The following is a 22,591-nucleotide window of genomic DNA, read 5'->3' as shown; positions in this document are numbered from 1 at the left end:
CTTATTTTCTGCCACCAGATAGGCTCCGCCCACAAAAATGTCTTCACTGTTTGCAAAACACCGAATTGGTCTATTAGACTCCAATGGGAGAATACAGGCAACAGGATATGATGTCACAACCTAGGTCTTCTGTTTTGTATCAATCATAAATTATGAGAAATTTTAACATTTTAAAATATACCAACCAACACCACTTCTTTGTTCCTGCTGGAAAATCAAGCTGGTAGTGTTTTGGAACATGCTATCAGGTCTCAAGTAGTTAATCTCAGACCAGCCGCATCAAAGTCCAAACAGCTGATAAAACATCACAATAATCCACAAGTAATCCACACAACTCCAGTCCATCAATTAACGCTTTCTGAAGTGAAAAGCTGTCCTTAATATATCATTAAGGACAAAGGCTTCTGGCCAAAACAGTCCATTATCCATAATAATGCTTCCTCCAATGAAAACGTTCATCCCTTGTTGCCCTCTCACATCAAAATCCACCGTGTCCACCTGTGCATATTTCACTCCTGATTCAGATGAGATGACTTTTTCACTGGAGAAAGCAATACTAGGGATAGAGGACTTGTATTTTAGATAGCAACAGTTTGAAGTTAAAAACATCTTAACAATGAATTTATTCACTTATTTCACAAGACTTTGTGGATTACTGTGATGTTTTTATCAGCTGTTTGGACTCTCATTTGATGGCACCCATTCACTGCAAAGGATCTGTTGGTGAGCAAGTGATGAAAAGCAAAATTTCTCCAAATCTTTTCCAAAATAAACTCATCCACCTATTGGATGGCCTGGGGGTGAGTAAAAGTAAATTTTTGCATGAACTACTCCTTTAATCACTTTAGTTCCAGGTCTTCTATCGGCCAAAAATATAAGTTAACCAAATGGAAACATTGGTATGCAATTAAAAATGAAACATCTGTGCATATTCAAGCATAGTGTGACCATCTCAACCCCGTAATGTGTCAAACGCTAGTCTTTCTGCCAATTTTCCAGCCTACACAAGTGTCCCTCTATGATTCCACATGTCCCATGTCCCTGAGCACCAACAGTACCCTCTCTGACTTCCCGCACACTCACATAGAGGTGGATCAGGTTACTGTGAAGTGCATGGCTGAGCTTGCTAATCTGCACATTGTTCAAGAGGAAGGAGCTGTCGGTATGTGTGGAGAAAACCAGGCACTGCTCATCACCTGTCCAATACAGTCTCAACAGTGAAGCATGGTGGTGGCAGCACCCTGCTGTGGGGGTGTTTTTCAGCTGCAGGGACAGGATGACTGGTTGCAATCGAGGGAAAGATGCATGCGGCCAAGTACAGGGATATCCTGGACGAAAACCTTCTCCAGAGTGCTCAGGACCTCAGACTGGGCCGAAGGTTTACCTTCCAACAAGACAATGACCCTAAGCACACAGCTGTTGTGGCTTCACAACAACTCTGTGACTGTTCTTGAATGGCCCAGCCAGAGCCCTGACTTAAACCCAATTGAGCATCTCTGGAGAGACCTAAAAATGGCTCTCCACCAACGTTTACCATCCAACCTGACAGAACTGGAGAGGATCTGCAAGGAGGAATGGGAGAGGATCCCCAAATTATTAGTATTAGATCAAAATGGTGCTTCTACTAAATACTGAGCAAAGGGTCTGAATACTTGGGACCATGTGATATTTCAGTTTTTCAATTTTTAAAAAATCTGCAAAAATGTCAACAATTCTGTGTTTTTCTGTCAATATGGGGTGCTGTGTGTACATTAATGAGGAAAAAAAATTAATTTAGCAATTAGATTTTAGCAAATGGCTGCAATATCACAAAGAGTGAAAAATTTAAGGCGGTCTGAATATTTTCCGTACCCACTGTATAGCAGGATCGACAAAGACCTGACAAATACAGAGTTCATTGAAGTAGAGGTGCAGGGTGACAGAGAAACTGTGATGAAAGACTATGGAAAAAAACATGGGAAAGGCAGTTTCAGTTTACCCATATATTTCCAGTCAAGCAGGTGTTTTTCTGATGGCCATCAGCGATTGATAAGACTGCTGGAGAATGGAAAATGAGATACTTATCGATATACAGTACCAGGCAGCTGATGACAGTCAGAAAAAAGTAACAAAGCCATTATCTCGGACACAAAGGGTTCCTGTCAAACGCCAGCCAATGTAACATGATGCCGACATGCATTAAACTGACCCAACGATCTTCATAGCACCAGCTTTACCCAAACACGTCCAAGTAGATTCTAAATTATGTGCCTATTCAAATTCATCATGATAATAAAAAAAATACAATAAAAACTTATGAAGTTACAACATTTGCAGTGCCTGTTGCTAAACAAAAAAAAAGAATGTGCATTGCAAATCTATACATGAGGGTTGAAACCAACAACCTTCTGCCATAACTTGACTTGCTGTTGCTACTGCATCCACATTGTTTTGGGCAAAAACATTGATTTGTTTTCTTCTGCCATGTTTTGAAGATCTATTGAGCCCAGTCTCTTGTAGTAGCAGCAAAAAAGGTGATAACTAGGTGATTGTATCCTCAAATTGCTCAGGTACCCTTACAACATGTTGTCAATGATGCTTGACTTTGATTAGTCACACCGACAAGACACAGCAGTTTGCAATAAAATTTAAAATGATGGTGAGATAAAAATGGGCGACCTTGGGAAACAATTGGTATATCTAGACTCAACAAAAGACAATCAATAAAAGAGACTTAGACTTAATTTAAGATGTTTAAGTTAAGCTTGATTAGCCTGCAGTGTTTTCAGACCCACTACAATCAGCTTGTCTTACAACAGTATGGGTTACCATACAATCCCAGCCAGAAGCAATGGCACAACAACCACCAATAGCCCCTAATAACACATAAATGAAATGGACCAGGGTGAATACAAAGCGATGTTTACAAGGTACAATGAGGAACCAATGATTACCAGTGCAGTGTTATTTTAACAATATTTATATATTCTGTTATAGTATATTTATTCATATGAATTCAATTTAAGTAGTTTACCTTTTAATAATTTTACGTGGTTTTGTCATTTGTATTATTTTATACTTTTTTATGTGAAGTCTTTTTTAGCTTTTATTTTTAGTTGGTCATTTTAGTATTTAAACTTGCTTCAAGTTGCCAAAGAAACACATATTTTTGGTAAAAAATTAAATCTAATATTTTATTTTAGTTTTATTTCAATTACATTTTTTTTGGTCACTTTAGTTTTAGTTAACAATAACAACACTACCACAGTCAGGTTAGTGGCATCAAATCCTTAGTCATAGTTTTGTTTGAGAGACTTGCTAGCAACAAACTACATCTCCCCAAGCAAAACCGTATAGTGTGCTTCATTTTCTGTCTGTGAAACACTCAGTTTAGTGTGCTTATTATTACAGACATTCTGATTATAGTCATTTTCCACTATTTTTCCCAGTGTATTCTGTGCAGCTGTTCACAGAGACTGCCATTATTTCAATTAGGCCTAATTCTTCAATGACAGTCTATTATTACGAAATAATCTATTTTAGATATACCTGTTCTAAAGTCGATATGCCAAAGGTCTGGCAGGTTTGTGTGACTGCCTGTCAGCTGGTTCAAGCATAAGACATTTGAAGAACAAAACAGTGCTGTTAATTGCTACTGTTTGGAGACTGGTGCACGACAGACGTATATTAGTCCTCAGAGACTCTTGGTTGTGTAGGACATTCTCAGTTATGTTTACTTCCTCTGAAGACACCAAAACACCTCACATGCTTAATCACCCCCATCAATAAATCGCTATCACACATATGGAGACACTCCCCGCACTACTGAACATCTGTCCATACAACCCGATGCTGACATATTGCAGTTCAATTGCTATTCATAGATTTTTCATCAACCCGCCATTTTGCTTTGTGAGAAAAACAACAATGTATATTCTGGAAAGTGCTCAGCAGCAGGCAACGGATTATATCTGACTCAATAGCCCACAACAGCACAGAAATTCACTCCAATTCGGTAATAAGCCCTAAAAACAGGGTTGTCGCTTAAAATAACAGGGCCCAGGACAAAATGTACGTGCCAAAAACTAGGCTATTACAGAGAACACTAGTGGGCGCCTACAGCCCCTGCTCAAGAATTCATTACAAGCTCATGCCACTGAATGTTGACAAGCATCCCACCCTTTTATCTGACAACAAATGTAATTTCCTTCCCATTTTTCCAGTCACACAACGATTTTTATTAAAAACAAGCAGAATAAAACAAGTACAAGCAGTTTCAGTAAGAAATGGCTGTATATATTTTTGATGCATTATGGATCTTTTTGGTTGGATTTTACAAAAAGGTTCAATTTATTAATATTAGTGAATGCAACAGTAAATAAATTAACAATGAACAATAATTTTAAAGCATTTATTAATGTAGGTTAATTTATACATATACTGTATGTACTAATACATTAACAAGTTGCACAAATGAACATTTGTTAATGTATTAACAATTATGAATTAAAAATGAAAAAATTTTATATTTATGAATTCATCCAGATTGTAAATGTGCACTATTAGTTCATCATACCTAATACATTAATATAAACAAATTGAACCTTATTGTAAAGCATTGCCATATTTTTATAGAAAATCCTTTCAGATTCACTAAAAGTTAACCAGGCAGTTTTATTGTTCTTGTTTCTAGGGAGATTGTATCTTTTAAAGACTTCAGCAAAACCCATCGGGTCTCCTGCAGTATCATTATCTCGACTCTTGAGCCAGCTCAGTAACAGCAGCCGGTGTGGGAATCGAATTATGGCACATTTCAAACAGTCTAACCAAGAGCGTAACAGACCCTGATCCAATGGGCCTGGTGTCACAGTCTAACAGAATCAGGTGTGAGGTAGACTCAATTGTCCTTGGATGCTCCCTTCAGGCTGGATTTGAGTTTCTTCTTCTCTTTCTGTCCCATTGCACGGTAGGTCTTCTTTCTCTCCTCTTTCAGCCTCTTCTGCCTTTCTGCATCCTGTTTTTCTTTCTGCTTCAGGAATTCTTTGTGCTTGGCGTGCTGTTCTGCTTTCGCCTTCTTGTTCTTGTATGCGTAGACTGAGCTCAGAGCATCAAGCAATGCTGCCACCTGGTGGAAAAGGTGGAGAGGTCATATTTATAAGCTGAAACCAGACAACATACAGTGGCCTCCAAAAGGACACTTGGACCTGGACACTTAAAAATAATCAATCACTTTTAACAAAATATGAACTTGACTGAATTAGAAAACAAAATATGAAATGCCACCTGGTGGAAAAGGTGGAGAGGTCATATTTATAAGCTGAAACCAGACAACATACAGTGGCCTCCAAAAGGACACTTGGACCTGGACACTTAAAAATAATCACTTTTAACAAAATATGAACTTGACTGAATTAGAAAACAAAATATGAAAGTTTTGTGGCAACGTCTTCAAGATGCTTTAAGAAACCTACCTGCAAAGCTACCTGAAAAACTATGCGCAAGTGCACCTAGAGCAAAAGCTGCTTTAAACGCAAAGGATGGTCACACAAAATGTTGATTTAATTTAGTAAATAGAAGTTAATTGATCAATAAATCTATTTACGACATTATTTTTGACAGCACCCTCATTTTATACCAATTTTTACACAAGTGCCTAAAACGTTTAACAGTACTGTAGCTTTGCAGGTAGGTTTCTTAAAGCATTTTGGTGAAGTTGCCACAGTTCTTCTGGATTTAGTCCATCTCAGTTTGTTCTGTTTCTTCATGTCATTCCAGACAGACTGGATGATGATGATCTGGATTATAACAGTACTGTAGCTTTGCAGGTAGGTTTCTTAAAGCATTTTGGTGAAGTTGCCACAGTTCTTCTGGATTTAGTCCATCTCAGTTTGTTCTGTTTCTTCATGTCATTCCAGACAGACTGGATGATGATGATCTGGATTATGGATTATTACAATTAATAGCAAAATGAATGTTTGGAAATGTAAACTGATATTTCCTACGGACACACTACAGCAAAAGATAGAAATAACTGACTTTAAACCATTTACTAGCTGGTGAAAATACTAGTGGCCTAAGAGTTTTGCACAGTACTGTACATAAAAACTTCTTTGTCTTAATATTTTTATCTTCTACATTTTTTTTCTACATAAACAGCTTTCTTGATGTCATAATGTATGTGAATTTTTTTTCCCCTCTATTTTATTTATTTATTTATTTTTGGGTGAACTATTTCTTTGCTGGTTAACAGGCCAGGATCCTCACAAAAAGACTCAGATCCAATAGAGAGTGAGAATAACCAAAGAATTGGAGTTATAGGCTCCTAGCCTTGCAATTTAAACTTTCAGCGACTTGTCCATGTAATTACTGTTTTGTAACTGAATAAAACCTATTAGTTGTAAGAATTAATACACCAACCTAAAGGAATGATTAAAAAAAAAAAAAGTCTTGCTGATTAAATGACGATTATAAAAACTCTTTATTACTTTCTCATGTCAATGCCTAGCACATCTTGGAACAAGGAGTAGGAGAAGAAATTGATTAAAAATGTAACCCCCTGTGTCATCTTTCAAACAGGAGGATTTCAAAGGGGATTGATAAAGAAATTGGCCAGCAAGCCGTCTTGGTATTTGCCAGGGACATGGATTAAAGAAATATGATATTTCACAGCCAACACTCTGGAGGCTTCCTTGGTGGATTAACTTTAGTCTAATAGTGGATATTAAAACTATCTTTGTGTAATGACAGTAAAAAAGCTCACTGGAGTTACAAAAGCATGACATATGTAAAACCGAGATGGACAAGTCTGACAGCGCGCACCTTTTTCTCGTGGGGCTCTCGTACGACAGCCGGTCTCTGCAGGTCCCGCGGGGTTTTGCCTTTGGCCTGCATCTGTTTGGGTTTGTTCTTGAAGGGGAGGGCCTTTTGCAGCTCTTTGGGAATGTGGAGGGTGTTGAAGTGTCGAACTTGCCTCACAACCGGCTGTAGGGATTCAAAGACAGAGTGGACGATGAAGAGGACAACAGCGAATAATAGTAATAGTCACTGGTGACTCAGCTTTTCTGTAAGAGGGCTTACCTTGTACAGTGAGTCCTGGTTGGGTTTGTTGCGGATACCCAGGTCATGTTTAAGGTGTCCGAGGGTCCTCATGCCTGCCCATGTGTCCTTCTGTCCAACCGGCATCAGCAGAGACGTCACTGGATTATACAGCTGAGGAACCAAGACCGGATACCAGGAGCGCAGGAACACAATATCTACACATATTCATATCAAATTTATGGCTGCAATATTTGCTACAAAATATTTTCTTTGTGATTTGAATTGCAAATGTGATAAAGATTTAACATCTTAAATTGGTGGAGCAATTAGTTAATGTCACTTTTGATCAGATTAATGCATCCTTTACTCAATAAGTGTTAATTTCTTTAAAAAAATAAATAAAGTACTGACCCCAAAAGTTTTACCAAGCAGTGTCTATAATATAAAAACTTGCCTGGGTCACCAAAAAAAAAATTAAAAAAAAATGAGGGAATAATGGACCAGAAATCCAATGACTGTACACCGTTTTTGATTATTTTAAAGGCTTTTGTAATGTAACAAAAAAAATGTATTTCAAATAAATGCTGTTCTTTTGAACTTTCTATTTAATCAAATAATCCTGAAAAATACTTATCCAGTTTTGCCATCACAGGAATAAATTGAATTTTAAAATATATTAAAACAGGAAACCGGTATATTAAAATGTAATAATATTTCAAAATATTATTGTAGGATTACACAATATTACAATTTTACTGTATTTTTTATTTAATAAATGTAGCCTTGTTGATCAAAACATTTAAAAAATCATACCAACTTTTGAACGAGTGTATATAGAAAGGTATATTATACTATTTAAGTACCATGCTAAATTATTATTATAACTATTGATAATAAAATAATAATAAACTGTTGTTATTATAGACAAACTACTGTTATGATTGTAACAAGTATTTTCAGTAGTAGTAAACAAGAAAAATTATATATCCTTAGTTGGAAACTGAGGAAAATCACCTGTATTGTGCTCCCCATTGCAAATTTTTATTTGGATTCGTATATGTAATTTTGTAATATGTAATAATGCTTGAAATTATGCAAAATGTCTTTTGCTTGTGCTTGGATTAAGCTATATGTAGCACAATACAGAAAGCAGAGTGATCCACCTTCACTTTGAAACACATAGTGCAAGCATACTCACATGTCACATTTTGATTAAATTACAGCCTTTTGCAGTTTAACAACCGCACAAGGCCATAACATGATTCCCATTTATTATTCTGATTAATTTTGCAGCCCTAATAAAAACAATGATCATCTAACAAAAGATGCAGTAGACCTAATAAGCCTCGAATACGCAAACTGCCTCACTGCAGGATTTTCCACATGCGCGTCTCTCCAGAGAGGAGCATAATAATCAGTAATAATACCCCTCCATTTTAACAAGGTGGTTGCTTATGTACAACCGAGATTCTTGGGAGTCATTACATTTGCAGACTTTTCTGATAAATAAAGCACATTGAACTCCCTAAGCACAGCTCATTATATAAAAATTCAAATAAATAAATACTGCAGAAACAAAAAAAATTAATAAATAGAAAAACAAGTCTGACTCACCACTCATAAGTAGTCTGTCCTCAAACGTGGCTCTGAAGGCGCCCAGCGGGGTGCGCAAGGCTTTCTTTATCTGCCCTTTAATGCCACTGACTGTGCGGATGGACGCTCCCTCAAACTTCGCAACCTCCAAGACGGTGTTAAACATTCCCTTAGAGTTGCAAAAAAAAAAGAGAGAAAGTCATAACCAAAGATGAGAGGGTCCAATTATTCAGAGATAGCATGAGGTGTACATTTCTATAGTTCCCTGGTGAGCTGTGCTGCTACGCTACAGATAAACTCCTGACTCTGCAGGACTCCCTACCTGGATAAAGCAGGTGTTCTTAAAGATTTTATAAGGGTATCCAATCAGTTTGAGCTTCTTCACAATTGTAACTGATTTGTCCAGGTCCAGAACCACTCCTGTGGCAGCGATGCGGAAATTGGCCTGAGGGGAAATAAGATAGGATGAGTCCAAGAAAAAAGGGAAGCCTTTCATTTGGCTGTGGTTGTCGGACTGGGGACTCTGACTGAAGCTGTGACCCAGGCTGCTCCTGCGCTCTCATCATATGCTGGTGTCTTACCTTAATACCTCCGACCGTCTGCACAGCCAGGAAGCCTGTACCCTGGGGTGTTATAGGTCCTGTACAAGAGTAGAGAGAAAGAGTGGGGTGTGCATGAGATGACAAGAAAATAGAAGCGAGAAACAGAGTAGAGCCTCACAACTACTAAATGGACAGTCAGCGAGATTGTACCAAATTGCTCTTAAATATGGAGGTGCCCTAGACAAAAAAAAAAGTACTATCATGAAAACATCAATATGCTGATAATTATCCCCATGGCCATTTATTCATAAATGGACCCTATTAAAATTCTATAAAGTTTTTTTACATTTACATTTAGTCATTTAGCAGACGCTTTTATCCAAAGCGATTTACAAATGAGGACAATGGAAGCAATCAAAATCAACAAAAGAGCAATGATATGCAAGTGCTATAACAAGTCTCAGTTAGCTTAACGTAGTACATGTAGCAAGTTTTTTTTTATTATATAATAAATAAAAAGAAAACAGATAGAATAAAAAAAGAATAGAGAAGCTAGTGTTATTTATTTTTTTGTTAGTTTTTTATAGAAAACAAGCAGTTAGTAAATGAAAAGAGTGCAAGTCTAAAAGGAGCAAGTTTTTTTTTTTTAAAGATTAGAATTGGATTAGAGAGGGCTAGAGTTAGAGGGCAAATAAAGATGGAAGAGATGTGTTTTTAGCCAATTCTTGAAGATGGCTAAGGACTTGGATTGAGTTGGGCAGGTCATTCCACCAGGAGGGAACATTTAGGCCCAATCCCAATTCTACCCCTTAGCCCTTCCCCCTACCCCTCCGTTTCGCACGTTCACGTGAAGGGGTAGGGGTGTCTCAATTCTCTTTTGGTTGGAGTGGTAGGGGTAGGGGAAGGGCTAGACAGCCCTTCAAATGAAGATTTTTCGGGACCACACTTCAAACGAATGGGTATGAATTATCTCAGTGTAAACCGGCTTCAGGGGCAGCATGGCTGCGCGAGCGAACAAAAAAAATGGCTAACCTTCTGAGCACTGACTAATGACTACTGAAAGTGTGCTCCAAATGTGGAATAAATATGGGCATCTTCAGAATGGTGCACAGACAGCAAATGTCTTTGCAGAGTTTAGTTTGCTACGTCATGCGTGATATATAACAAACTATACAATATTGCCATCTACAGCCAAGCTGTTTAAACATCCCACCACTGTATAAAAATATTTTTATTTGAATTTGTATTTATTTATTTACATATGTATTTGAATAGACCGGTTTGTATTTATTCTACAGCAGTTAGATAATTTCATAGATGTACACTTATTTACCTATTTTAATTAGTTATTTTTATATTTATTTTTTGTCCACACTCAATGTTGTGTTGTTGTAATGTTAAACCACTAGAGGGAGCGAGATTCCTATTTTCTGTGGGAAACGTTGGAATTTAGCCTAATCAAACTGTGAATGTGGGTAATACAGTAGTTAATTAGTTCTGATAAGCAGAAATACAAATAGATTTCTGCAAATTTTCAGTTTCTGGGATTATATGCCATCTTCCATTAGTTTTGTATCAGCTGTTTCTTCAATGAAAAAGAGAAGACAGCAATCAAATTAAGCTTGTTCATTTGCAATACATACAGTGCCTGCTGAAAGGCACATTGTGTTGCAAAGTCAAGCAAATTGAAACTTCATATTTAAAGTGTTCATTAATCATATTAGATCTGCTCTACTGTCATGAATGCCAGAATGTGAACTTGAGATGAAATTGTTAGGAGATGAAAGTTGCACTCTCAGGAAAAAAAGGTACATAACTGTCACCGTCACTGTCAAAAGATACTAATATGTACAGTTTATGTACTAATGGGTAGCCTACTTTTAAAGTACTAGGCCTTATATGTCCTTTAAAGTTGCTAATACATACTATTTGGGGGGGGGGTTCAGCTTTATATGTTTTTCCTGAGTAATAAAGACTGCCAATACTTAAGCACTGTAAAATCTATTGGGGTGGGGGGATCCAGACACTACTAAGATCAGGACATCCTATCAAATTGAGCAAGCAGACAAGAGGGACAATTGTCAAAGAAATTAGCAGCAGGCCAAAATGAGTGGGAGAATGTGTCCAGAAATCAACACCCTCATCAGCACTTCACTTGTTCACCCACTTAAAGAGAGTGAATTGAAGGAAGCCACTTGTGAGAAATGTCAGTATGCCCAGAGTTTGTAAATGAGACGTGTAGTTCTTTAATTTGGTCAGTGTTCAATTTGTAGAGGAATACTTTTGAATAAAATGTGTTGAATGTTATTAAACAAGAAATCATTTGAATGGTTTTTGAACAGGAACTTTGCCTATAATGAAGACCTGACTGGTCGAAACATTGCACTGTTTGGTAAATACATTTTGGAGCTGTAGTTTCAATGTGTAGACATTTACATTACATTTACATTTAGCAGACACTTTTATCCAAAGCGACTTACAAATGAGGACAATGGAAGCAATCAAAATCAACAAAAGAGCAATGATATGCAAGTGCTATAACAAGTCTCAGTTAGCTTAACGTAGTACATGTAGCAAGTTTTTTTTTATTATATAATAAATAAAAAGAAAACAGATAGAATAAAAAAAGAATAGAGAAGCTAGTGTTATTTATTTTTTTGTTAGTTTTTTATAGAAAACAAGCAGTTAGTAAATGAAAAGAGTGCAAGTCTAAAAGGAGCAAGTTTTTTTTTTTTAAAGAATAGAATTAGAATAGAGAGTGCTAGAGTTAGAGGGTCAAATAAAGATGGAAGAGATGTGTTTTTAGCCAATTCTTGAAGATGGCTAAGGACTTGGATTGAGTTGGGCAGGTCATTCCACCAGGAGGGAACATTTAGGCCCAATCCCAATTCTACCCCTTAGCCCTTCCCCCTACCCCTCCGTTTCGCACGTTCACGTGAAGGGGTAGGGGTGTCTCAATTCTCTTTTGGTTGGAGTGGTAGGGGTAGGGGAAGGGCTAGACAGCCCTTCAAATGAAGATTTTTCGGGACCACACTTCAAACGAATGGGTATGAATTATCTCAGTGTAAACCGGCTTCAGGGGCAGCATGGCTGCGCGAGCGAACAAAAAGACACAAGCATTTTTAGCATTAATAAAGATTTTAACGAAAAGTAATCATTTGTTTTATGTTACATTCAATCGTGAGTTCATATTTACGGTCATGTTACTCAAAGAAATGTTTGCAAAAAATCGCTAATATTTGCTAACTAACGTCATATCATTGCAGACTGCACGATAGTGCCACAACATATTTTAATGTCTGATCAGGGCGATAACCACCGTAGACATTGAGGGGGGCTAGTACCCCCAATAATTATAAATCGCTAAACCCTTTTCTCAAATATTGCCAATTCGAGAGAAAGACAGAGAGAGAGATGAAAGTTATGCGCTTCTATGCGTTTCTCTTTATAGAGTGAGTTTACTTCAAAAACAGCGATTTTATTCTCTCGTTGCTGGGAAATAAAATGTAGCGATTCAGTTTTTAAACTGTTATTAATAAAAGTCGTGGGGCAGCGTTGACAAGTGTCTTTTCTCCTGGATGTGTGAGCTGCGCGATCTCTGATATGTGTGTTTGTGTGTGCGTGTTTGTGTGTCAGTAAGCAGCGCATTAATATAGAACGATAATTAAAGGCTCTAATGCACACCAGCACACCAGTATAGGTGTGTGTATTGTAGGATCTAGACGACATATGATGACGTGTGACGGCATAGTAGTGGTGTCCCAATTCTTAGGGGAATATTTTCACCCCTAACCCTTGACACTCTGTTTCAAGAGACAAGGGGAAGGGGTATAAAATAGAATTGGGATTGGGCCTTAATGTAAAAGTCTTCATATGATGCTGCTAAAAAGAACAATATATTTTGTCTATTTGGTTGGTTAAAAAAACACATTATTATTTCCACATTGTACATTATTGTTTCTCCTCTATGCCCCGCCTTTTTGAAACGAGTCGATTTTTACAAAGCTCATCGGTCTGAAAAAGCGAGGTGTGCTGTGATTGGCCATCTATCCAGTGTGTTGTGATTGGCCGAATACCTCAAGCATGAGGCGGAAATGTTACGCCCCTCACCATACTGTTGATGCCGTCTCCCGGAGCGACAAGACAAAAAACATGAAAACCCATTATAAACGAGGCATTTGTTGCATCCAGTGGGGACATAATTACGAATTATAATGACTTATACGGTCTTTTTACGTGTTGCGTTGCATCGTGCCGCGTAAACAAAACCATGTCTGCATTTGTGATCTGAAATGACAAACAAGCACTAATGTTACGCTACACTGCTCAAAATTCGCGTTTGAATCATCAGTGGCAAATCCTTTAAATTAAAACGTACTTACAGACTAAGTCAGAACAGCCGGCGATGGGCAAGCGTGAGCTGAGACGGCGGGCTAGCGTGAACTGAGGCAGTACCCCCAATAATTATAAATCGCTAAACCCTTTTCTCAAATATTGCCAATTCGAGAGAAAGACAGAGAGAGAGATGAAAGTTATGCGCTTCTATGCGTTTCTCTTTATAGAGTGAGTTTACTTCAAAAACAGCGATTTTATTCTCTCGTTGCTGGGAAATAAAATGTAGCGATTCAGTTTTTAAACTGTTATTAATAAAAGTCGTGGGGCAGCGTTGACAAGTGTCTTTTCTCCTGGATGTGTGAGCTGCGCGATCTCTGATATGTGTGTTTGTGTGTGCGTGTTTGTGTGTCAGTAAGCAGCGCATTAATATAGAACGATAATTAAAGGCTCTAATGCACACCAGCACACCAGTATAGGTGTGTGTATTGTAGGATCTAGACGACATATGATGACGTGTGACGGCATAGTAGTGGTGTCCCAATTCTTAGGGGAATATTTTCACCCCTAACCCTTGACACTCTGTTTCAAGAGACAAGGGGAAGGGGTATAAAATAGAATTGGGATTGGGCCTTAATGTAAAAGTCTTCATATGATGCTGCTAAAAAGAACAATATATTTTGTCTATTTGGTTGGTTAAAAAAACACATTATTTTCCACATTGTACATTATTGTTTCTCCTCTATGCCCCGCCTTTTTGAAACGAGTCGATTTTTACAAAGCTCATCGGTCTGAAAAAGCGAGGTGTGCTGTGATTGGCCATCTATCCAGTGTGTTGTGATTGGCCGAATACCTCAAGCATGAGGCGGAAATGTTACGCCCCTCACCATACTGTTGATGCCGTCTCCCGGAGCGACAAGACAAAAAACATGAAAACCCATTATAAACGAGGCATTTGTTGCATCCAGTGGGGACATAATTACGAATTATAATGACTTATACGGTCTTTTTACGTGTTGCGTTGCATCGTGCCGCGTAAACAAAACCATGTCTGCATTTGTGATCTGAAATGACAAACAAGCACTAATGTTACGCTACACTGCTCAAAATTCGCGTTTGAATCATCAGTGGCAAATCCTTTAAATTAAAACGTACTTACAGACTAAGTCAGAACAGCCGGCGATGGGCAAGCGTGAGCTGAGACGGCGGGCTAGCGTGAACTGAGGCGGCAGGCAAGCGTGAGCTGAGACGGCGGGCAAGCGTGAGCTGAGACGGCGGTCTAGCGTGAGCTGGGGCGGCGGGCAAGCGTGAGCTGAGCAGCACTAAGTTGATGTATTTCCTCTGCGACCAGCACGGATCAGCTCCAGGCATGACGAAGCAGATATCGTCCTCTTTTGGAAGACCAAACAAAGTAGTTTCGCTTTCACAATGCAGAACACAACGTCTTCACGACATGGCGGCAGCAACAATACTACAGCGAGAATAAAAGTTATGCCTTCTTTCTTTGCGTGAACATTTGGGCGGTGTTATGCAAATCTTCCCACATAGTGACGTAGATATGTGGGGGCGTGTTAGAACGAGCCGTTTTAGGTAGGTGTGGTTAACTCTTAACTTTTATAAAGAACATCTTTTTGGATTTGAGATTTTAGTCTTTGCAACTTAACAGATCTTCTTTATGCACCAGGAGCTTGTAACACTCCAAAGAGAAAGGAAAAATTGAAATCGCATCATATGACCCCTTTAAATTGTGTTCCCGAAGACGAACAAAGCTTTTACGGGGTTTGGAACGACATGGGGCTAAAGTGATTAATGACAAAATTTTCATTTTGGGGTGGAGCAACCCTTTAAATACTAGAGGTGTGTAAGGTTTGTCTCTCACCCCAGATGGTGGCACCACAGTGCATGTGTTCAGGTGTGTATTTGAGCAGGCGGTGACGTCCGTTATGGTCCTCGATGTAGTAGAGGGGAATGGTCTGAAAGCGCCTCCAGCCCAAAGACAGGATGAGAGGATCACGGGTTTTCAAGATACGACTGTGCCAGCGGTGTTTCTTCAGACGCATCTGTGTAGAGGAGATAAAGAATGGACCTGAATGTTTTTCCCCAGTCCAGACTTGTAATGACATTAAGCTTGGAGTTAAAGCAAGAGCCCTTCACTTTATTCACAAGGTTATCAACTACACAAGAAGTTGTAAAATATGCAATTAAGATGTTGTAAAATATGCACTATGAGAGAGTAAAATAATTCCCTTCAGACTTACCTGCAAGTAGCCAACATTGCCCTCACTGGGGCCCAATCCACCAAGAACGATGGGATAGTGGGGGTCAAAGTTGGTGACGAACTCACAAGGTAAAGCAGGGATCTCCACACGAACATACATGCCTGGCCTGAAGCCCTCGTACTGAACACGGACTTCATCATCCACGTCTTCAAACTCTTGCCTGTTCAACTACACAGAAACAAATAAATAAAAATGATAAATATAATTTTTCAATAAAATAAAACGCTCGCTTAAAGGGAGAATTCACCTAAAAATTTAAATTTTGTTATTATATTTTACCCTCATGTTAAATGAGTAAAGGAAGATATTTTGAAAAACATTTCAGCTGTTTTTGACCAAAAAAATTATAATTATATGGACAAAACACTGGGACATTTTGCAAAATATCTTCTTTTGTATTCCAGAGAAACAAAGAAATGCATCCAGCTTTGTATCATTGCTTAAATTTAATAACACAAATAAAAATAAATAAGTGAATCTAAAATTGAAATGCTTTAGGCTAATTTAGGTTATAAAAGGAACAAAAAACACTTTTCTTGCTCTCCTCTACAAGGAGGCTGATCTTGTCTCAACTTTGACCTCTGACCTCAGCCTGTTTCTGCATCTCCTCCTTCAGGTCATCAAAGTATGTGGCGTCGCCATCATCATATTGTGCATCGAACCTCTCCTTCAGCCGCCTCTTCTTCTCCAAACGCTTGTTCTTTTGAACTTCATCATCGTCAAGTTTCACTTGAGGAGCCTCCTCCTCTTCATCATCATCATCACCACCATCACCCTTTATTTCATCATCATTCCCTTCCTGTTTAAATAACAAATAAGCAATAAATAAAAAGCTCCACAAGAATTTGTCAGATGCAAATCACATGATAATGCTTTAAAAACTAGTTAGATTTTTACACCTCAGCTTTGTCTTTATTCCCAGTCTTTGCTTTGTGAACTTCTCCTGTTTGCAAATCTTCAAAATCTCCATACAGTTCGTCTAATAAAACAAAAGGGAGGAAATACATTATATAATATAGTGTCATAGTACCACAATTTCAGTGGTCAATATCCAGCCAGTGAAATTTCATGTGTCTTGATACCAAGTCTGTATTTAGTGTTATTACCATTTTCCTTAAGCAGTGTTGCAGCATCTTTATCCTCTTCCCATTTTCCAGTCACAAAACAGTCCCTGATAGAGGCTAGCATCTGAAAATACACAGTTCTTAAGAAAATGCAAAGGACATAGACAACAAATGGCATATTTGCATGCATTATGCAAAAACATTTACATGTATATGCAAGTGTGATTTTATACTGCATCTCACCTCCTCCTGATCCCAGTCATGGCTGCTGTCTGGCTGAAAGCGAGAGCAGTCCATTGCATCTGCTCGTACTTTCTTACTTCTCTCTGGTCGACTGACTTTAAATAAACCGCCCAACTCTTCTTCATCATTAGAATCCTCCTCTTCTTCCTCCGCCACTGACAAACATACGTATAGCAGATTCATTATAGCCCAGAGATTTATTTGCTTTATGTAAATTAATGCTGATCCTTATGTTGTTCCTTATGTTGTGCCTTATCCCCCCCCCCCAATGCATGAATTTAATATGTCAGCCCTCCTCCTCCTCTTCACTTTCCTCTCCTTCACTCTTTTCCAGCTCATCATCACTATCAGCAAATGCAGGCATCTCCATGGGTTCCTTAATCTTCTGTTTCTTCACAGGAGGTGCTGCCGTCTCATCTGCTTTCTCATCTACCTTTTTTAGTGTTGTCAGCCCCTCTTCATCCTCATCTTCTTCCTCCTCTTCTTCCTCCTCCGCTTCATCACTCTCTTCTTCCTCATCATCATCTTTTTCATCTTCATCAGCAAAAACAGCTCTCCTCCTCTCTCTCTGTGCATTCTCATCCCATTCTCGGCTTTCCATAGGGTTCTGTTTCCTGACGATTAATTCAGAGAACGTCAAACAAGTGCATAAGAAAAAAGATAACACTTTAGTATAGGGACCGATTCTCACTATTAACTAATTGCGTATTAGCATGCCTATTATTAAAATACTGGCTGTTTATTATAAAGCACTTATTCTGCATGACTATATTCTACATCCCTAATCCTACCCAATACCTAAACTTAACAACTAACTATTAATAAGCAACAAATTAGGAGTTTATTGAGGCAAAAGTCGTAGTTAATAGCGAGAATTGGACCTTAAAATAAAGTGTGACCAGAAAAAAAGCCAACATTTGTTTTCATCATCAATCATTGCTGTCACTTCTGGGTGCTCAGGTACTGGGGCCATCCTTGTAAACATTACAACAATATAATCAGGGTTGTTTAGCAAAACGTACTCATTTTCCTGCACCTCCTCTGGTGTCAGTGCAGCAGTTCCTGTGAACAGTGAGACTTTGCTGGCAGCCATTTTTGCATCCAAAGTGGCTTGTGTGCCAATAAGAGACTGAACGAGTTCAGTGGTGGGCCGCACCTCCTCCTGGAACAGACATTTCTCACACCATTAAAACACTTAACATCCATCAGATCACAAATCGTCTTTAAACCTCAAGGTCGTATTTACTGATGGAACAAAATTGAGTGTAAAAAGTGTTATTAGTTGGTGTAATATGCTGTGACTACCCTGTAAACTGCAGACATTATTGCGTTTGGTATTAAATCTACTGTAGGTAATGCTGTCATGGCGGGACGTGCTGCGACTGAAATCTGACCTGCTGCCGGCTGGCATGTCCGCTGGGCATATCGATGTAGACTGCGTCCTTATCATACACCAATCCCCCTACGCCAGCCAGGGGGGCGTACAATAACCGTTCCTTTACATTCAACGCTCTCTTCTTAATCACCTCCGGAAGAGGGCAGGGGTCCGGGAGGAAGCTAACATCCGACACAGAGAAGTCACCCACACCTATAAAGGGAATTACATCACAATTATCAGTAGTTCTAGACCATTTAATCATGTACAATTAGCACAGCAAAATAAATACAATAATGTTCAAACGTTTTTGAAGTCTCATATGTTCACCAAAGCTGCATTTGGTTGATCTAAAATCAGTAATATTGTGAAATAGTATTACAATTTAAACCATTTTCTATTTTAATCTAGGTTCAAACATAATTTATTAATGTGATGGAATAGTTGATTCTTTTAGCAGCCATTACTCCAGTCTTCAGTGTCACATGATTCTTCAGAAACCATTTTAATATGCTGATTTGGTTCCGATTAAACACCGATTAAATTTAAATTTCGGTTCTCTTGCAGCAATTACTTTTTGCACTCACCATAGTGTGTTTTGTGCAGCAAATGATTAGCTGAAAAGATAATTAAAATTGTCCAAACGCAGTTTTGTAAAACTGAAAATATTGGATTGCCACATGTACAATGTAAAATCTGGTTCCTGAAGCAAAACCTGTCAGCAAAAAAACCCTGAATATCTATAAAGAATCTGGCAGACATAAATTATATTTTACCAGGAATGTGGACCTGGCATTTATTCTTCAAGAATGTCCCACGTAGGTAGCCGTACAGAGAGACGGTTCTGTCACATTTGGGATTTAACCTAATAGCCTCAGGATCAGTAAGATCTTGCATACTGTCCAGAAAAAAGAAGAAAAAAAAAAAATCAATCAAATAATTGTTGGTAATAATAAAAGGCAACATACGCTTAGAAAAATCATAAATAAAAGAAACACTTAAGTTCACTCACCGGTCAGCCACCACATATGGGTGAGAGGTCCGCCAAACAAGAGGTCTGAACTTCATGACTGAGATGAACCGCCCAAGATTCTTAACTTCCTGTGTCTGGTACTCTCCATACACCATTCCAGACAGGTAAAAGAGCTTGGCACCCTGTAAGACTTTTATGTTCAGACACTAGACAGTCCTCTTTAGTGATATGTCAGTTATATATCAGGCTGTTGACATACCTGGTAAACTTCAGTCCAGAAGCGGTGTTTGAGGCGTTTCTTTGTTTTGCTGAGCGTCTTGTTGTTCTTAAAAGTGTCCAGATGTGTGAGGACCCCCATGACTCGAGGGAAGCCATGAACTTGGCAAATGTTCAGGAACTCAAAGGTCTCCATTTCAAAGCCAAAACTTGCATCTATCAGCATCAGAACCTAATAAAGTCAAAATGTCAATACTGCCTTATTGGAAAACACTATTAAAACATAAGTAATAACACAGCGATGAATCGCCTGCGATTATGAACGCGATATTGCATAGCTTGTCAGTGAACTACGGCTATGTGTAGTAAATGCTGCTCCATTTGAAAGCAGGTGATGGAGATTTACTACTAATCACAGATGAGATGCGCATAACAATCGCATTCGATTTTTTGCACAGCCCTATGAACTGCTGCATGAGTTTAATCCTGGTCGGTTTTGCAGATGATGCAGGCCTGCACTCACCAAATCAGCAACCTTTGCCAAATCAATCATGCTGTTGATGTCATTGTTGCACTCAATCAAGGTCAGGCGGCGTTTCTTTCCTACAAACATTAACAAAAAAAAAAAGTCACCTCACAGCATACCGATTCTATATACGTACGTCAGTATATAATCAGTTTTAATCTCACCATAAATGTGACATTCGATTTTTGATGTGACACCCAAGTAATAACAGGTGTAAATGGGAACTAAGCCTGCACTCACCAAATCAGCAACCTTTGCCAAATCAATCATGCTGTTGATGTCATTGTTGCACTCAATCAAGGTCAGGCGGCGTTTCTTTCCTACAAACATTAACAAAAAAAAAAGTCACCTCACAGCATACCGATTCTATATAATCAGTTTTAATCTCACCATAAATGTGACATTCGATTTTTGATATGTGACACCCAAGTAATAACAGGTGTAAATGGGAACTAAGAGTCATAAATTCAATTAAAGTTTATTTGTATAGCGCTTTTCACGATACAAATCATTGCAAAGCAACTTTACAGCAATAAATCTAATTAGTTTATACATAAACTAACCAGAAACTATGGTCACAGGTCCACAGATGTCAGAAAGCTTCTGCCGTGTATAGTTTTTGATCAGGCATCGAATGAGGGTGCTTTTGCCCACTTTTGGAGGTCCCATCACCACTACAACAACAGGTGGAGGCTCCAGAGGGGTCCGGTCTACCAGAGGAATGTGATGTTTCTTTGTTTTAATATCCTGAGCCCTACAAAACAATATTAAAAGAGATTAAAAAGCAATGAAATAACACCTAATTCTCCTAGCAAAAGTGCAAAGTGAAAGTGCATGGCAACAGAGATAAGCACAGGACTTTTTGTGTTAAATTAACATAAGAAAGAACAGTGGATAATGGGTAATGTTAAATGAAGCTGTCTGAGCACTGACCTATGGAAGGTTTTTGCCATGCGCACAGCTGACTGGACGCTAAACGCTCGTGGGTTCCTCTTGCGCTCATCCTGCTCTTGTTCAGTGCCCTGCTCCTTCTTTCTGTTCTTCTTCTGTGCTTTGGGTCCACTGTGCTTGTGCTGGTGCCGCTTCTGTTCTTTCTTCTCCATCTTTGCTTTTCTGGGTCCAGAGATTAAGACAGATTATCAACAATAATCTTTGACTTCACAGAGTGATGTAGGTGTCTCCTATTCAGTTATTGAACAGACTCAACCCTGCTTAGCTTTAGTAGAAAACCAGTCAAGAGCCACAAAGTGACAGCTACCGTTTTTACATTGTATATTCTTTGGAATCAAAGTCTGAAACAATAGCCACTGAACATTCAGGATCAGAATGGCATTACTTCTTACGCATTTCCAATAACACAACAGTGTGAATATTAAACTAACTGAACTGAATAAATCACATGTTTGTATCATGTGTATCTACAGTCAAACTCACCGGTAACCTTTAAACATCTATCAAATATAAGGAAACATGCATGAACAACGAACAAAATACTTACAACGTTCAACTGTTAAACTTAATGGTTATTTAATATAATATCATCCGTTTTGCGTTGGAATAATTCAGTAATAAAGACGTCTTTGTCTTTAAATGACCATCAATGCAGTCGCTGTGCATTTTAGGCATGAAAATAGAGGCTCACCTTTTGTGGTTACAGTTGATTTAAATCCGATGCACATATGATCTCAGAATTCAAGAAGTTAATTCATGTTATCATTTCACAGGCGTACAACGTGACTCTATCCACTGTTTACACGTGCGCTACACTTCCGGTTAGGGGCGGAAGTGGTTACGTTCGACAAAGTGTGTCGTGTCAAACAGGACCCTAGAATGAACAATCCGTGTCACACGTTCCGCATACATGAGCCTAATCTGTTTTCAACCCTGGACTGTGATAGCCTACCTTGATATTTATTTTATCGTGCTAGTAAAACCGAATGATAAAGCGAGTTGTTTAGCAACAGGAAACCAATCATAAACTCGTTATGCATGCATGCGTTCTTTGAGGTAAAATGGCAATGTCGAATAGTGGCGGGAAATGTTTTAAATGGAGTCAAGAGTTTTGAATAATTTCAATCTTTTCAGTGAATGACCGATTTTTTTTAATGAATTGATCTTTTGAGCGAATCAAAGACTCACTTGTGTAATTTTTTTTACACAAGAGAGAATCCTACAGAATCCTACAGAGAGAGAATCAGTGAATAAATCCGACTCACTGAAAATGATTCTCTCTCTTCTTTTTTTTTGGTGAAGAGAGTCACTGATCTGAATCAAAATCATCACTATAAACTGTTACGGGCATAGTAATCACCCTGTATGTTGTCAATGTTATATGTCTGGGCGTGTTAGTCAACTGTTAGTGTTATTCAACTCTAGAGTTGACTTTCAACTCTCAATGCCTCAGATTCAATTCTTATTTTATGTAATATCT

At 38.4% G+C, this 22,591-nt stretch overlaps 1 protein-coding gene across 1 annotated transcript; it reads right to left on the bottom strand.

Annotated features, from left to right (window-relative positions):
• Positions 1-4,684: 4,684 nt before the first annotated feature.
• LOC107566656 (ribosome biogenesis protein BMS1 homolog) lies at positions 4,685-21,996 on the bottom strand. Its single transcript, XM_016252159.1, has 22 exons — positions 21,803-21,996; positions 21,094-21,273; positions 20,724-20,914; positions 20,401-20,480; positions 19,678-19,866; positions 19,458-19,600; positions 19,222-19,343; positions 18,465-18,658; positions 18,093-18,232; positions 17,362-17,684; positions 17,071-17,225; positions 16,870-16,951; positions 16,663-16,742; positions 16,350-16,562; positions 15,743-15,931; positions 15,364-15,544; positions 9,192-9,250; positions 8,933-9,055; positions 8,632-8,779; positions 7,057-7,232; positions 6,799-6,960; positions 4,685-5,104 (listed from the first exon to the last, which is right to left on the bottom strand). Exons 2-22 carry the CDS (start codon positions 21,261-21,263, stop codon positions 4,877-4,879), a joined length of 3,348 nt encoding a protein of 1,115 aa, XP_016107645.1. The 5' UTR covers positions 21,264-21,273; positions 21,803-21,996; the 3' UTR covers positions 4,685-4,876.
• Between the last annotated feature and the right edge of the window lie 595 nt (positions 21,997-22,591).

Source organism: Sinocyclocheilus grahami, unplaced genomic scaffold (genome assembly GCF_001515645.1).
Source record: "Sinocyclocheilus grahami isolate Dianchi unplaced genomic scaffold, SAMN03320097.WGS_v1.1 scaffold26.1, whole genome shotgun sequence".
In the NCBI taxonomy this organism is placed as follows: domain Eukaryota; kingdom Metazoa; phylum Chordata; class Actinopteri; order Cypriniformes; family Cyprinidae; genus Sinocyclocheilus; species Sinocyclocheilus grahami.
Note: the sequence above shows the minus strand (reverse complement) of the source record. Positions and strands in the feature narration are given on the sequence as shown.

Coding starts and splice junctions, on each gene's coding strand:
- LOC107566656 (XM_016252159.1), bottom strand. CDS start 21,263: ATGGAGAAGAAAGAACAGAAGCGGCACCAGCACAAGCACAGTGGACCC. Junction 20,481..20,723: donor ACCTGTGACCATAGTTTCTG/GTTAGTTTATGT, acceptor TAATGTTTGTAG/GAAAGAAACGCCGCCTGACC. Junction 16,743..16,869: donor AACACTGCTTAAGGAAAATG/GTAATAACACTA, acceptor TTGTTTTATTAG/ACGAACTGTATGGAGATTTT.